This window comes from Cavia porcellus, unplaced genomic scaffold (assembly GCF_034190915.1).
Source record: "Cavia porcellus strain 051 isolate PalLab524CR breed Dunkin Hartley unplaced genomic scaffold, mCavPor4.1 scaffold_24, whole genome shotgun sequence".
NCBI classification, from domain to species: domain Eukaryota; kingdom Metazoa; phylum Chordata; class Mammalia; order Rodentia; family Caviidae; genus Cavia; species Cavia porcellus.
Genome location: NW_026947507.1, coordinates 47,655,439 through 47,668,266, shown reverse-complemented (window position 1 = coordinate 47,668,266; position 12,828 = coordinate 47,655,439). Strand labels below are relative to the sequence as shown.

At 50.8% G+C, this 12,828-nt stretch overlaps 1 protein-coding gene and 1 long non-coding RNA gene across 10 annotated transcripts in view; both read left to right on the top strand.

The window, feature by feature from the left end:
• The window catches only part of Arhgef10 (Rho guanine nucleotide exchange factor 10), an 80,520-nt gene that overhangs the window by 40,750 nt on the left and 26,942 nt on the right, over nucleotides 1-12,828 (top strand). For all 9 annotated transcript variants that reach the window (XM_063234992.1, XM_063234994.1, XM_063234996.1 and 6 more), the window contains 3 exons: nucleotides 1,638-1,808; nucleotides 3,310-3,455; nucleotides 4,424-4,599. In XM_063234992.1, coding sequence (XP_063091062.1) covers nucleotides 1,638-1,808; nucleotides 3,310-3,455; nucleotides 4,424-4,599 — 493 coding nt within the window. The remainder of the gene's footprint in view (nucleotides 1-1,637; nucleotides 1,809-3,309; nucleotides 3,456-4,423; nucleotides 4,600-12,828) is intronic.
• On the top strand, nucleotides 4,612-12,651 carry LOC134472754 (uncharacterized). The gene is made up of 2 exons (XR_010042712.1): nucleotides 4,612-10,124; nucleotides 10,251-12,651. It is a non-coding gene; the product is annotated as an uncharacterized LOC134472754 (long non-coding RNA).

Sequence of the window (12,828 nt, the reverse complement as noted above, 5' to 3'; positions counted from 1 at the left end):
CCGTCACAGGGATGGTGGGACAGGGTCATGGGTAGCTCCCAAGCTGTTGGCCCCTTCCCAGACGGGCGAGTGTGGGGTCCAGAATTATATGGAAACTACGAGCGCCTTGTGCCAGGGGGTTGAGCAGGTGTGGAAAACCAGGAACAGGTTCACCAAACAATCCCGCCTAGCTGTCCCTCCCTAACTCTGGGGCAGGACCAGCCCAGCAGAGCCTGCTGCTCTGTGTCCTGAGCCTCAGCTCTGCAGTTGCCCTCTGTAATGCTCTGACCCTATGGCACACCTCCAGGACCTGTTGGTGCTACCCGATGTATTTGAAGCTCGTGTGTGTCGAGTGGGTAGAGACTGTGAGGTTGCTGGCTGGGTGTAGAGCAGTGTGTGTTTCCTGTTGAGCTGGAAACCTGGGTGATCTGGGGAGCACTCTCCTGCTGGGCAGCCCTGCAGGATGTGGGCCACATTCCAGTGTGAGGGAGAAGGATTCAGGCTGGGCTGGCATCATGTCACAGTGCCGTGCGAGAGCAGCTGTGTGAAGACACAACTCCCTGCACTGCTTTTAAAGTGGTGGCAGCTCCGCCCCTGCCTTCCAGGGCCCTGTGTGGTTTCTGCCTGGCCTCCCATGACATCGCTTGCTTTCCTGGTCTTCAGAGGTAGAGGGAGAAGTCTCCGCTCCCTGCTCTGGCATGTTTTTTGAATACGTGTTTGCAGCAGTTTTGGGTTCACAGCAAACTGAGAGGGAAGCTGCCTCTCCCAACCTGCACAGGTGGCTTTGCCAGTGTCTCCTGGGGCAGTGGGTTTGTCACCGTGACATCCTGCACTGCCATGGTGTCATCTCCTGTGTGCACATTGCTCACATGAGGGTGGCTCAGTGCTGAACGTTGGTACCCATCCCTGCAGAACACCTTGGGGACTCTGTGAGCGGGCTCCAGACCAGGGAGGCACTTTACTTCCTAGTGCACATGTGTTCCCTGCCACATTTGCACTGCACCATGGCTTGTTTAATGTGCAGAGCATTGTGTCTGAAAAGCAGTCTTCCACTCCAAGGGCAACTTCTCTGCTGAGGTCTGTGTCCTGTTCTCCAGTTTCATTACTGACCCCAGGTCCCTGCTGTGTGCACATACCTGCAGTCCTTCCTCCCCTGAGGTCTGAGCCCCAAAATTTCTTCAGGGGGGTCGGTGCTGGGGACGATGCTTCCACTCTCTATCAGTGCCAGTGTTGCACCCTCTCACAGGGCTCTGGAGTAGCACCTAGGGTGTGAATCCCTCCTGAAGGTTTTTTGTTTGCTTTGCCTGGGTGCACAGAGCAGTTGGTGTTAGTGGTGGCAGTAGCTTTAGGAGAAGTCACGTTGGGTGTCAGAACCACTGTCTAACTGGGCTGCAGAGCTCCATTAGAGCCCACGTCACCGTGGGCATTGTCATCTCACGGGAGTGTTTTAGAAAGGGCCTCTTTGTGCTCCCATCAGCGATGCCCCTCAGGGGGCACTGCTCTGCAGAGAGGCTGCCGGGCTCTCAGCCCACTGTGCCCAGCTCCCTTGTGCCGGCCGCTGGCCCCCACAGTACCTGACAATGCCACCTTCTTTGCTGTCCCATGCTGTAGCCAGAGGCATGCAAGTGCTAAGCGCCCCTTCTGCCTATTGCCCCCAGGACATGCTGAAGAACACCCCCAGAGGACACCCCGACAGGCTGCCCCTTCAGATGGCATTGACAGAACTCGAAACCTTGGCAGAGAAGTTAAACGAAAGAAAAAGAGATGCTGATCAGCGCTGTGAAATCAAACACATTGCGAAAGCCATAAATGAAAGATACCTGAACAAGGTGGAGAGAGGTTTTTCCGGTTCTCTGCTGGACTTGTTACTGTGTCTTGTTAAATACATGGGATCATTCCTAGCCACTGTGTCTTAGCCAAGAGGCCCAGCCAGGCCGGGCAGGGCACTGCCAACAGGTGGTAGAAGGCGGGGGTGGTGTGGAAGCTCAGCCGTTGGCAGTGCATGTCCTTTGCAGGGGTTCATAGATTCATGAACTCCTGGGCAGTTAGAGCAGCTCTTTCTTCCAGTACTGGGAGCTGAATGCAGGGCCTTGGCGATGAGCTACATCCCTCCCCCTTTTTATTTTTGTTTGCTTTATTTTGAGACAGAGTCTTGTGAAGTTGTCCATACTGGACTCACACTGTGCTCCTGCCTCAACCTCCCCGAGTGCTAAGCTACAGCTGTGCGCAGGAACACCCCTTTCAGCTGAAGTTTATTCTCAGCACATTGTGTTCCCCTTGGCTAGTGACCTGGAGCGAGCTGTGCTGGTCTCCACACTAACTATAGAGAACACTATAGGCACCAGGCTGCATGATCTGTGCTATGCACTGACCCGCGTGGCTTCCCGTGCCTACTTCCATGTGCTATGATAAGTAAATGTGTGTGATATTCAGGGCTGCTAAAATCACATTTTATTCTCAGTCAGGGTGATTTCCTATCAGCTCATGACATTCAATAATTTCAGCTGATAGTTTTAAGAAGTACAGGTTAAGTGGCAGGCACTGGGATTCCCTGATGACATACGCAGGGATTTTTGAGTGTGGGATTGTAGCCTATGTGTCTGTACATGGAGAGGTGGGAGCGTGACACAGGTCACACTTGCCCAGCTGTCCTGGGCCAGCAGGAGCCCAGGCTGTCAGGCTATGGCCGTAGTGCTGAGCCAGGCTGTGCTGTGGATTTTGGTCACAGGGTGGCAGGAGACGCTGGGCTCCCTGTTGGCCTTGGTTACAGATGTGACTTGGCCATATCCTCCCATGTAGGGTGTGGAGTCCTCACAGGGAGCAGCAGGACAGATGAGATGGGAGGGTTTGAGCAAGTTAATCCAGGATAACCGCCCTCCCCGCTTGGGTGGGTGTGGGTGCAGCTGGGGGTGACTGCATGGTGAGCTGTGGTGGATGGAAGGAGGTGAGGTCTCAGCGGAGGGCAGCAGTGTCTGGCCCTGGGGTTGGGTCTGTGTGGAGCTGGGTATCTCCCCTGTTCAGAGGGACTGTGAGCATTGACGACTGAACACAGTTTAAGTCACGTGCCAACCGGGTGTGGTGGTGTTCACCTGCAATTCCAGCACTCAGTAGGCTGAGGCAGGAGGATTGTGAGTTCCAGCTCAGCCTGGGCTACACAGTGAGACTGTCTCAAAAGACCACAGAAAGAGAAGGTTGGGAGCCCAGGCCTCCTTGACAAGTGGGCAGGAGGATGAGTTTCCTGGTGCCGGGAAACCTGTCTTCTGTGAACATGGGCCTTGGCCCCTGAGGTTCTGGGAGCACCCTTGTAACTGCAGCATTCCATATACTCAGCTCCTCAGCTGTGGGAGCCGCTACCTCATCCGCTCTGATGATATGATTGAGACGGTGTACAATGACCGAGGGGAGATCACCAAGACCAAGGAGCGCCGGCTCTTCATGCTGAACGACGTGCTCATGTGCGCCACCATCAGCTCCCGGTCAGAGCGCATGTGTGCATGCATGCGTGCGTGTGTGTGTGTGTGTGTGTGTGTGTGTGTGTGTGTGTGCATTCACAGGCGTGTGTTTGGGGCAGGGGACTGACCACCCTCTCACTCAGGCTGTGCAGTCTGAGTCTTGTGACAGGATGCCTTAGAGCGCGTGGCTAAAACTGGGGGATTCGGCATCTCCAAGTGCCTGCAGGTGGAATTAGATGAACCCGTTCTGCCCACAGGGGCTGAGGTTCTCTACCACCTCCTGAGCTAGTCTTCAGGTCCTTCAGTGAAGAATCCTGTTGGTTTGGTTATGGCTTTGGCCTGGCTGCTGTAGAACTAATTTCTGTGACATCCCCGTGTCCCCAGCACCCCGGGCCTTTGTGCAGACAAAAGCCGGTGGCACCCAGCTTTGGAGATGTGCGTGTGTGTATCTGTCTTCGGGTTCCATGCTGCGATAAAAGAAGAAAATACTTAGATCATGTTTTCCTGTTTAATTTTTATACTCTCAGTAAGTTGTGTAGTCATGAAGTGCAGTGACTTAATTCTTCCCAGCGGTAGGAACAGAACTGTGTGGGATAAGGAAGGAACTCAGGGTTAGCACCTGTGCAGCATGCGAGGTCTTCACCCAGGGAGAATGCTTTCCTGCCAGCACTGCTCCCAGACATCTGCGCTTTCATGGCCAGGTTCCCCTAGAGCTCCTTCCCTTCTGGCCGCCTTGGACACAGGGACACAGCCAGCTTCTGGGGAAGTGGCTGCTGCATCCTCCCCGAAAGGGCCTCACTCTCCCATTGATGGGGCCACCAGGTCCGAGCCAGCCACAGCTGTCCAGAGAAATTCTGATGAGTTTCTCCCATGCAGTGGTGTGATGTGGTCATATTACTGTTCCCGTGATTTCATGATCTGAGGGTTTCTCCTATGGGTTGGCATGACGTGGTTCTGTAACCATTCAGGAAGTAACCTCTGGGTGGTTTCAGCCCCTCACAGGAGAGCCTCGTGGGAGCCAGCCAGCGGTACCTGCTCAAGTGGAGTGTTCCCCTCGACCACGTGGAAGTGATCGAGTATGGCAGTGGCCCCAGGGGAGGGGAGCATGGCCGGCACCCTGCCATGCACCCGCCAGAGAGCCTGGCTGTGTCTGCTAATGCCAAGCCATGTAAGTGATGTGTCCACTGGCACTGCCACACCGTGTCACATGCCCTGATTCCTCACCTCAGAGCCTAATGGGAGGTCTGTCGCATAGTGTGTCAGGGCCTTTGGTGCTGTCTGGCTGTGGAGGCCACATACGCTGCTGATCCCGGGATGCATGTTGTGGAAGCCTGACCTCTAAAGTATATGTGGCCCCAGCTCTGCCCTCAGCTGTGAAAACCAGCTCACAGTGTTCTCCAGCGCCAGGGGGCTAGTGGCAGGAGTGGCAGGCTGCCACCTGAAAGCTCCACGCTGTAGCTGACCTCTGCTGCTGCTGCTGGATTCCTGGCCTCTGCTGTGAAGCTGGCACTTTTGTGGCTTCACAAAGCAGTGGAGGAGTAACTGGAATGCAGTGAATGAGAACTTTCAATAAACCGACTTACATATTAGGTAGCATCAGCCTTTCAGAGTAGTCTGTTGCTGACATGGGCAGAAGCAGGAAAGCAACTTTTTTTTTTTTTTTTTTTTTTTTTTTTTAGGAAAGCAACTTTTAAAACATTGATCTTTCCAGTTGAGTGTGCATATTCACCTGGTTTACAGGAACAGGCCATGGTGTTAGACCTAATTCTATGAAATCTCTTGTTTATGCTCCTCACTTGACAACCAGTCATGTAGTCCTGTAATCTGTCAAGTAGGCTGATTCTTTGTGATCATCATATTTCGATTACTAATTTCATGGATTGCTGACAGTTAAACTGAACTCCAGGTCACAGTGATGCACACCTTTATCCCACCCTCACAACTGATCAAAACACCAGACTTCCCGGATTTTCAGTACCAAACATAAGAAGCTAGGGTGGAGGTGGGAAAGGATGAGGGGTGCTGGAGGGAAGAAAAGGACAGAGAATCGATTTCCATAGTGACCCTGTTCATTAAGGTTCTATTCAAGAGGAAATTGAGTATCTTGTTCAAAGTTTTTCAGAAGCCTTTTAAGTTATTTGGAAGTATTGATTGTACTTTATGTCTTTACTTTGTGAGTGGAGATGACTTTGTGTGTTTTGTGATAGCAATCCTGAATGTGTTTGTGACTAAGATTGCCTCGTAGTATTCAAATCACCAAAGATGACTTTGATGGTGAGGTAGGTTCCAAGCACTGCATGGGGCCTTCTATTCCTCATTCTTTTATTTATGGTGTATCTTGAGTCACTTAGAGCAAGACTAGAGTCTGTTGGCAGCGTTAAAACACGTAGACCATGGAACTGGTTTCCTCTTGCTTCTGAGCCCGGCTGTCCTGAAGGTCTCCACTGGCTTCAGTGGAGTGGGGTCCCTGGCAGCACAGTGCTCACTGAGTGTTGAGAGCCATCTGTCTCTTTCTCCCTCTCAGCCAAGGCGAGCTTTGCCATCATGTCCTACACTAAGAAGAGCTCAGAACCTGCTGGCAGGCACATCCGATGGCAGACTTGGGTCACCATGTCTCTGGAAAGACACAGGCAGCTTCGTCGGGACCCCCTTCCTGGGACCTCCTCTTGTGCACTGTCTTAGCCGATGAAAGCTTTTACCACCTTCTCTAGAGACTTGCTCTGTGTTGCCAGGTTGGCCCTGCCTGGGCTTAGCCTGCCTGCTCTTTGTCTCTGATACTGATGGTTGGGCCCCAGGTTTGGTGGCAGGTACACCGTCATGTATTTGTGTGTCTTTATTCTGAGAATTAAGTAAGATACTGTGCTTAGTGAGTATAGAAAAACTTCATCTGAGTTAGTTCTCTTTGATTTTGCTGGTTTTTATGGGTTTTCCTCTGCTTTTATACCATAGCAGGTGCTCAGTAAATGTTTCTCAGATGAATGGGAAGAAAAATGCAGGCACCATTCAATGTTGCTTTTTTGTTATACCGTGTCTTTCCAGCTATGTGCTCAGCGAAGGCCTGTACCCAGTGCTGTGCTGTGTACTCTGACCCCGAATGAATTAGATGAACAAGGCATTTATAGAGCAGGCATCCTGAAGCTCAGTGTGTAATCTGGCAGACTTAGTAATACACAGATGTGGCACAGTGCCACGTATTCCGTAATAGACACAAGGACAGCTCACCTTGGCAGCTCAGAAGGAGGCAGTGTTCTCAGGGAAGATGGCTATAAAGTTAGATATTGGGGGGATCAGTAGACGAGGTTACTGTGCCCAAGCCGGAGTGTACACAGCTGAGGGTGATTGGTTTGGTGGCTGCTCCTGACTGCTGGCCTGGGAGCTCCCAGAGGAGCCAGGGATTCAGGCAGCTGAGAAACTGGACCTGGTGGCCTAGACAGTCCCTGTGGTGGTGGGGCTGGAGTTTGCTGCTGGAGTCCAGTTCCACCCAGGAACATACAGCTGGAAGCGACTGCTGTCCTGTGACCTCTGTGGCACCCTTGAAGTCTTCAGCTTTGGTTTTACAGCTGGCTGTTGTTACTGTCTTTGAAAAAAAGACATTGTGAGTGCTAGGCCTTGTAGGTGTTATTCCCCCAACTTCTTGATGTCTGATTAACAAATGCATTGTACAGTGTGATGCCATTGATGTATGTCTGTGCCGTGATGTGATCACCACAGCTGAGCCATCATACATCATTTCGCGGCTTTGGTTTATATTTGTTTTGATTTGTCTTGTTTTCAGTTTTTTTTTTTGGTTAAATGTTTAAGATATACTGTCTTAGTGGGTTTCAGGTATAAGTCGAGTCCCCATGGTGCAGATTAGATCCCCAGGATTTACTCTTCTTGGGTCAGTGTTTTATGCCCTGAAGAAACAAGAGCAGAAGGGCAGTTTCCAGGTGCCAAGGGAGATGTAGGGGCAAGTGCTGGCCATTGAACCCAGAGCCTTTGCTAAGTTGCTGAGTTGCCCAGGCTGGGCTTGAACTTTCTGTCTTGCTGCCTGAATATCCCTGAGTGCTGGGAAAACCATGCCTGGCTCTTTGCCTTTGATTTTTTCTTTGATCCATTGATTGTTGAGGAGTGTGCTATTTAATTCCATGTATTTGTAAATTTCCCAGCATTTTTGTTGCTGTTGATTTCTAGTGTCATATCATAATGGTATGCTGTGACTTTGGAGATTTCCTCTGCTTCCTGTGTGTAACTCAAAGGCTTTTGGGTCCATTGTTCAGCACACAGGGATGCTCAGTACAAGTCTGCATGCTCTGTATGGTCTACACAGGCACTTGGTCCACCGCCAGCTTCCCATGTGGGTGGCCTGTGCAGTGGCACCACCTCCTGGCAGTTCTCTTAGCTGGTGCTCCATGTGTCCGGGGCTCTGTCTCTGTGTGTACCGCCGTGTCTTCTTGATGAGTTGGCTCCATATTTCAGTGACCCTGGTGTTGCTTCTGTGTTCTTTGGGTGACCATCTGCCAGGGTATCTTTCCATCCCTTCGTCTTTCAGGCCCCTTTGCTTTTGTGGAAGGCAGATCCAGTGATGATGAACCCCTTCAGCTTTTGCCATGGTGAGGAAGTCCTTCCTTCTGAAGGATGCCTTACTGGGTATGACTCTGCATTTCGGCACTTTGAATATATGGAATATAACTGAAGAATACAAGGAGCGTTTAAATTATAAAGCTGTGTTTCTGAAAGGACACATTGCCATCACCCTGTCTCAGGATGACAACCCTGTTGCTTCCATCGCTCTTATTTCATCAGTCCTGTCACTTTTCAAAGCGCTTCTGGGGTCTCCTTCTGTGTCTTTGTGAGATGCGCTAAAAACCCTGTGACTGCTGCCGCCGAGTTCCATTCAGCAGAAAGTCAGGTTGGAAATGCAGTGTCCACATCCACCGGATTCACCAGAGCTGGCACCGTGTGACTCCTGGGGAGGCCCAGGGATTTGACCATGAAAGATCAGCGTCAAGTGCCTGAATTGAGCATGGATGGTGGAGGGGCCCTGTCCTGCCAGTGTCACCACGGAAGGCTGCCCTGGGCTTCTCCTGCTGGAAAGGGCTGTGACCCCTCCTCTGGGCTTGGGTGGGACCTGGGGTGCCCCACAGTCACCAGTGGTTCAGTGTATGTGGGCTGTGCTCCTTTGTGGGGTGATTGTCATGGTTTGGGGGTGACATGTCACCCAAGGTATGTGATGTGGGTGGCTCAGTGGCAGATGGACCTTTGGGGAGTAATGGGGTTCTGGGGCGCTGACTTCATCCCTGGATTAAACCACTAGAGGGTCCTGATTTCGATGGTAGAGTGACCTTGGAGACTCTCTGGCTCCCTGCCCCTTCCAGTATGGTTTGTTCCCCTCTTTCCCCTTCCTGGCTGCCAGGAGGCAAGTGGATTTTCTCTTTTTGCTCTTCCGTCGTGATGTCTTTGCTCTCCACAGCAGAACAGCAGTGGAACTGACCAGCCTTGAGCAGAACCTCTCAGAAGATAGGAGCCAGAGCAGACCCTGGTTCCCAGTCCCTCAGGTGCTGTGTCACTGCAGCACGGAGCTGACTAGTACAGTGGTCTGCTGGCCGGGTCCCCACTGGTGGGACCAGGCTGGCTGCATTTGTGGGCTCCTGTCATGCTATATGGTTCATTCAGGTCCTGGCGGCTGGGTAGTGGGCAGCAAGCAGGTGTGCCCAGAACAGGACTGCTGTCTGGCTCTGCAGTGACACCTTACTGTCCAGGCTCCCTGCCTAGGTGGAGCTGAAGCTCGGCCCACACTGAGGAGGAGCCATGCAGCAGGCAGCTCTCTGAGCATTCCTGACCAGGCAGGGTCATCAGGGCTCTGTGGTGCTCGCTAGCTGGAGGATCCTTGTACCATTCATTAGCTGCGCAGGTCTGAAGGGTTAAGTCTCTCTCTGGGAGCTGAATTTATTGTTTAATTTTGAGTTGTGAAAAAGGTGGGTGAAGTGAATGGTCTTTAAAATACCTTCTAGATTAAAAAGTTCTTTTAACAGATTTGTTAAAGTTTGCTAATTCTGTGTCTTGGAGGGTAGAACACAGGTCTTCAGGCTTTCTTCAGACTGTGGGGTGTGGGATGGAGCATGGGCCAGTCTCTGAGCTGTGTTTCTTTAGTTTAACATGCCCTACTGTCACGGGCTCAGTGATTCCAACAGAAAGAACTTAGGGTGTGTCCGGGACAGGTGTGAGTAGGGTTTATTGTACAAAGAGAGAGCAGAGGACGCACTCTGGCAGGGAGTGTGGGTGTTCAGAGGAGTGAGATGCATTGCTGTTTGGGACCAGGATGTTCATACTTTGCTCGAGAGGATGAAAACCCTGGGAAAAGACTGCCCATTCCCCCTAGAAAGGGGACTAGTATAGTTTTCATTTTTTTGAGAAGTGATATAAACATTCTCTGTATTCACTTAACCTTTGTTTTTTTTCTCTTAATTGGGCCAGTTTATGGCCTGTGAGGATGGGTGAGGTGTGTAACTCTGGCGAGTACTGTAGATGGGATGGGCTTTATCTCAGGGCAGGGCTGACAGGGGCATTATGGGTAAGTAGCAGATGCCCACACCGGGACTCCCCTAGGGAAAATACTGTGTGTGTCACTATGAAGCCTGGGGGACTCCAGAAGCATCTTTGTGTTCACTCATGGACATCAAAGTGTGTGCACATGTGTCAGAGTGTTAGCAGGTGAGTTGTATCCACGTTCTTTGTTACATTTTGTGTATTTATAATCTTTTACTGAATGTTTTCTTTAGATTTTTCTGGTTGAGTTTCCTCAATTCAGTACAATGTCATGTGAAAATCCTCTTTCAGCTATTGATGATGAGTTGGGTCATGTGAGCCAAAAAATTAGCAAGATAGGATGATGGAAGTACAGAATGAAGACCTTGATTCGGACGAGGAAGAAAACAGTGACTTAATAAACATGATACTAATCAAGATGGTCATGTATGCCCAAATAACACAACATTGGAACTAAGTTGGAAAACATCATGAGGTTCTTGCCAGATGTGAAGCCAACTGGATGGAAGCCAGCACTGTGATTCAAGGTTGGGAACTGTCTGTAACAAGGTTGGGGACATGCTTCGAGGTGCTGTGGAATAGCCTAAGGAGAGAGATGTGAGTAACATCCTGTATGCATCAAGAGTAGTGCTCAACAATATATTTATGTGACACCTCACCATCTGAACAGACAGTCTTCATAGCAGGACTTGTCATTCTAATCGTCAGGATTAAAGGATGCATGGAGAAGTGACAGATGTGGCATTGAGATTTGTAGAACAATAATGACAACCAAGAGATTTGATTTCCTTTAAAGTTGCCTACGTGGGCCAGGGATTTAGCTTAGCAGGCATAAGCGCCTGCCTGGCAAGTGCGAGGTCTTAAGTGTCATCCCTGGTACAGAAAGAAAGAAAGAAAGAAAGAAAGAAAGAAAGAAAGAAAGAAAGGCAGGCAGGCTGGCTACATTGTAACCACAAAAAAAACTTGGCAAGAAAGAAAAAAGTCCAACAATTTGGCTGTTCTTTGCTCATTCTTACAAGCTGTGTGTTGAACTGTCAAGCAGTTTATGCACCATCTGAGTGTGTGACAATTAGTGTACAACTTGCATCATTTATGACTGTCAAAGCTTTTGGCAATATATGCCAAATAAACTTTCTAAATATGGTATAAAATATATATGCCTGGTAGATGGGAGGACATTTTCCACCTTAAACTTAGAAATTTATCCAGAAACTCAGCCACCAGGCCTGTATTGGAACAGTAATAAATTGTATGATTGTTCCACCTGTTTCAAAAGATAGCCCTGACGTCACATTTGACAATTGGCTCCCAAGTCACCCATTGCTACTACCTTTGCTAACAGACAGCCGGCTGCTGAGCATGGCGCATACACCTGTAATCCCAGCACGTGGGAGGGTGAAGCAGGTGGATTCCTACAAGTGCAGGGCCAGCCTGGGCTGCATAGTGAGTTCAAGGCCAGCCTCAACTACATAGCAAGACCTTGTCTCAGGTAAGTAGGTAGACAGACAGACAGACAGACAGATGGATTAAAAAAAAAAAAGGAACACAGGTGACCAGCATTGGAACTGTTCACAAGAACAAAGTGGAGATTCCTTAAAAAACATTGTAAGTTCATGACAGAAAAATGTACAGTGCACTCTTTGGATTTCAGAAAGATACAACATTAGCCTCCTACATGGTGAAGAAAATCAAAGTAGTATTGATACTGTCAGCATTGTACCATGATGATAAGAGTGATAGTGAAGCTCAACTGGGTGGCACTTGTGTGTAACTCTAGCACTCAGGAGGTTGAGACAGGAAGATGCTGCATTATGGTGAAGAAAAAGTCATAGTGGCCCTTTTGATGTTACAATCCTCTGTAGGCCTGGACACCCCAAGGGCCACGGTCACGGGGTGGCCCATGTCTCCATAGGGTGGTTTATCCTCCAGCCCACGGTTGCAGGGCCTGAGCCTTCCAAGGTGTGCATACAGTTCACACTCACCCCACGCCCTGCACCTGCTGTTCTCTGCGTTTGGCACCCCTGAGTCATCCTGAGAGCAATTGGAAATCCTTGTTCTCCCCGCACTCACAGGACTTTTATGCTGTTTGAGTGACTGCCTGTCACTTTGCTCTGTGGTTTGGTGTTGGAGGCACAGAGTGGGTGCTGCTGCCTAGCAACAGCGGCTGTGGAGACTCAGGCAGCCCCGCCAGGGAGAACAGCAGAGGCAGCTCCCAGCGCCACCCCAGAGCACAGCTTCAGGTGTGCCTGCCCCAGCCTTGGTCTCGTGGCTCGATGTTAAGCTTGCCCCTAGCTGGACCTTGCTTGCTGCTGACGCCCCCCCCCCCCCCGCCCCATCCCAGCTTTGTTTCAGCTTCCAGAGCCTCTAAAGTTAATTTGCAAAATGCTGTGCATTTTCACAAGTGGCTCAGCAGTGTGCCCTGACTTCCTGGTGAGGTGAGAAGAGGGCGACACTGGGGACCTCTTCTGGCCTCATCATGCTGTGTGAGGTCTCTGAGTCCTATGCTATCTGTGTCCCATGTGGGAGGATGGCCTCGGGAGATGGGGCCTGGACAGTGTCTGCTCTGTGCAGGTGCTTGGCCTCCAGTCACTTTGCACAAGCACACAGAGCCCTGGCTGCAAGGTGTCATCTGAGGAGGAGCCCAGGAAGAGGGAGAGGGGAGGAGGAAGGGGGAGGAGAGGGGAGAGGATAAGGAAGGGGAAGGAGACGAGAAGAAGGAGGGGGAGGGAATATGGAAGGGAGAGGAAGAGTGGGGAGGGGACAAGGGAGGGGGGAGGAGGGGTGGGAGGAGGAGAAAGGGGAAGAGGAGGGGAGGGTATAAGGAAGGGGAAGGAGGAGAGGATCATCCCAGCCCTGGTGCTGGGCCTCC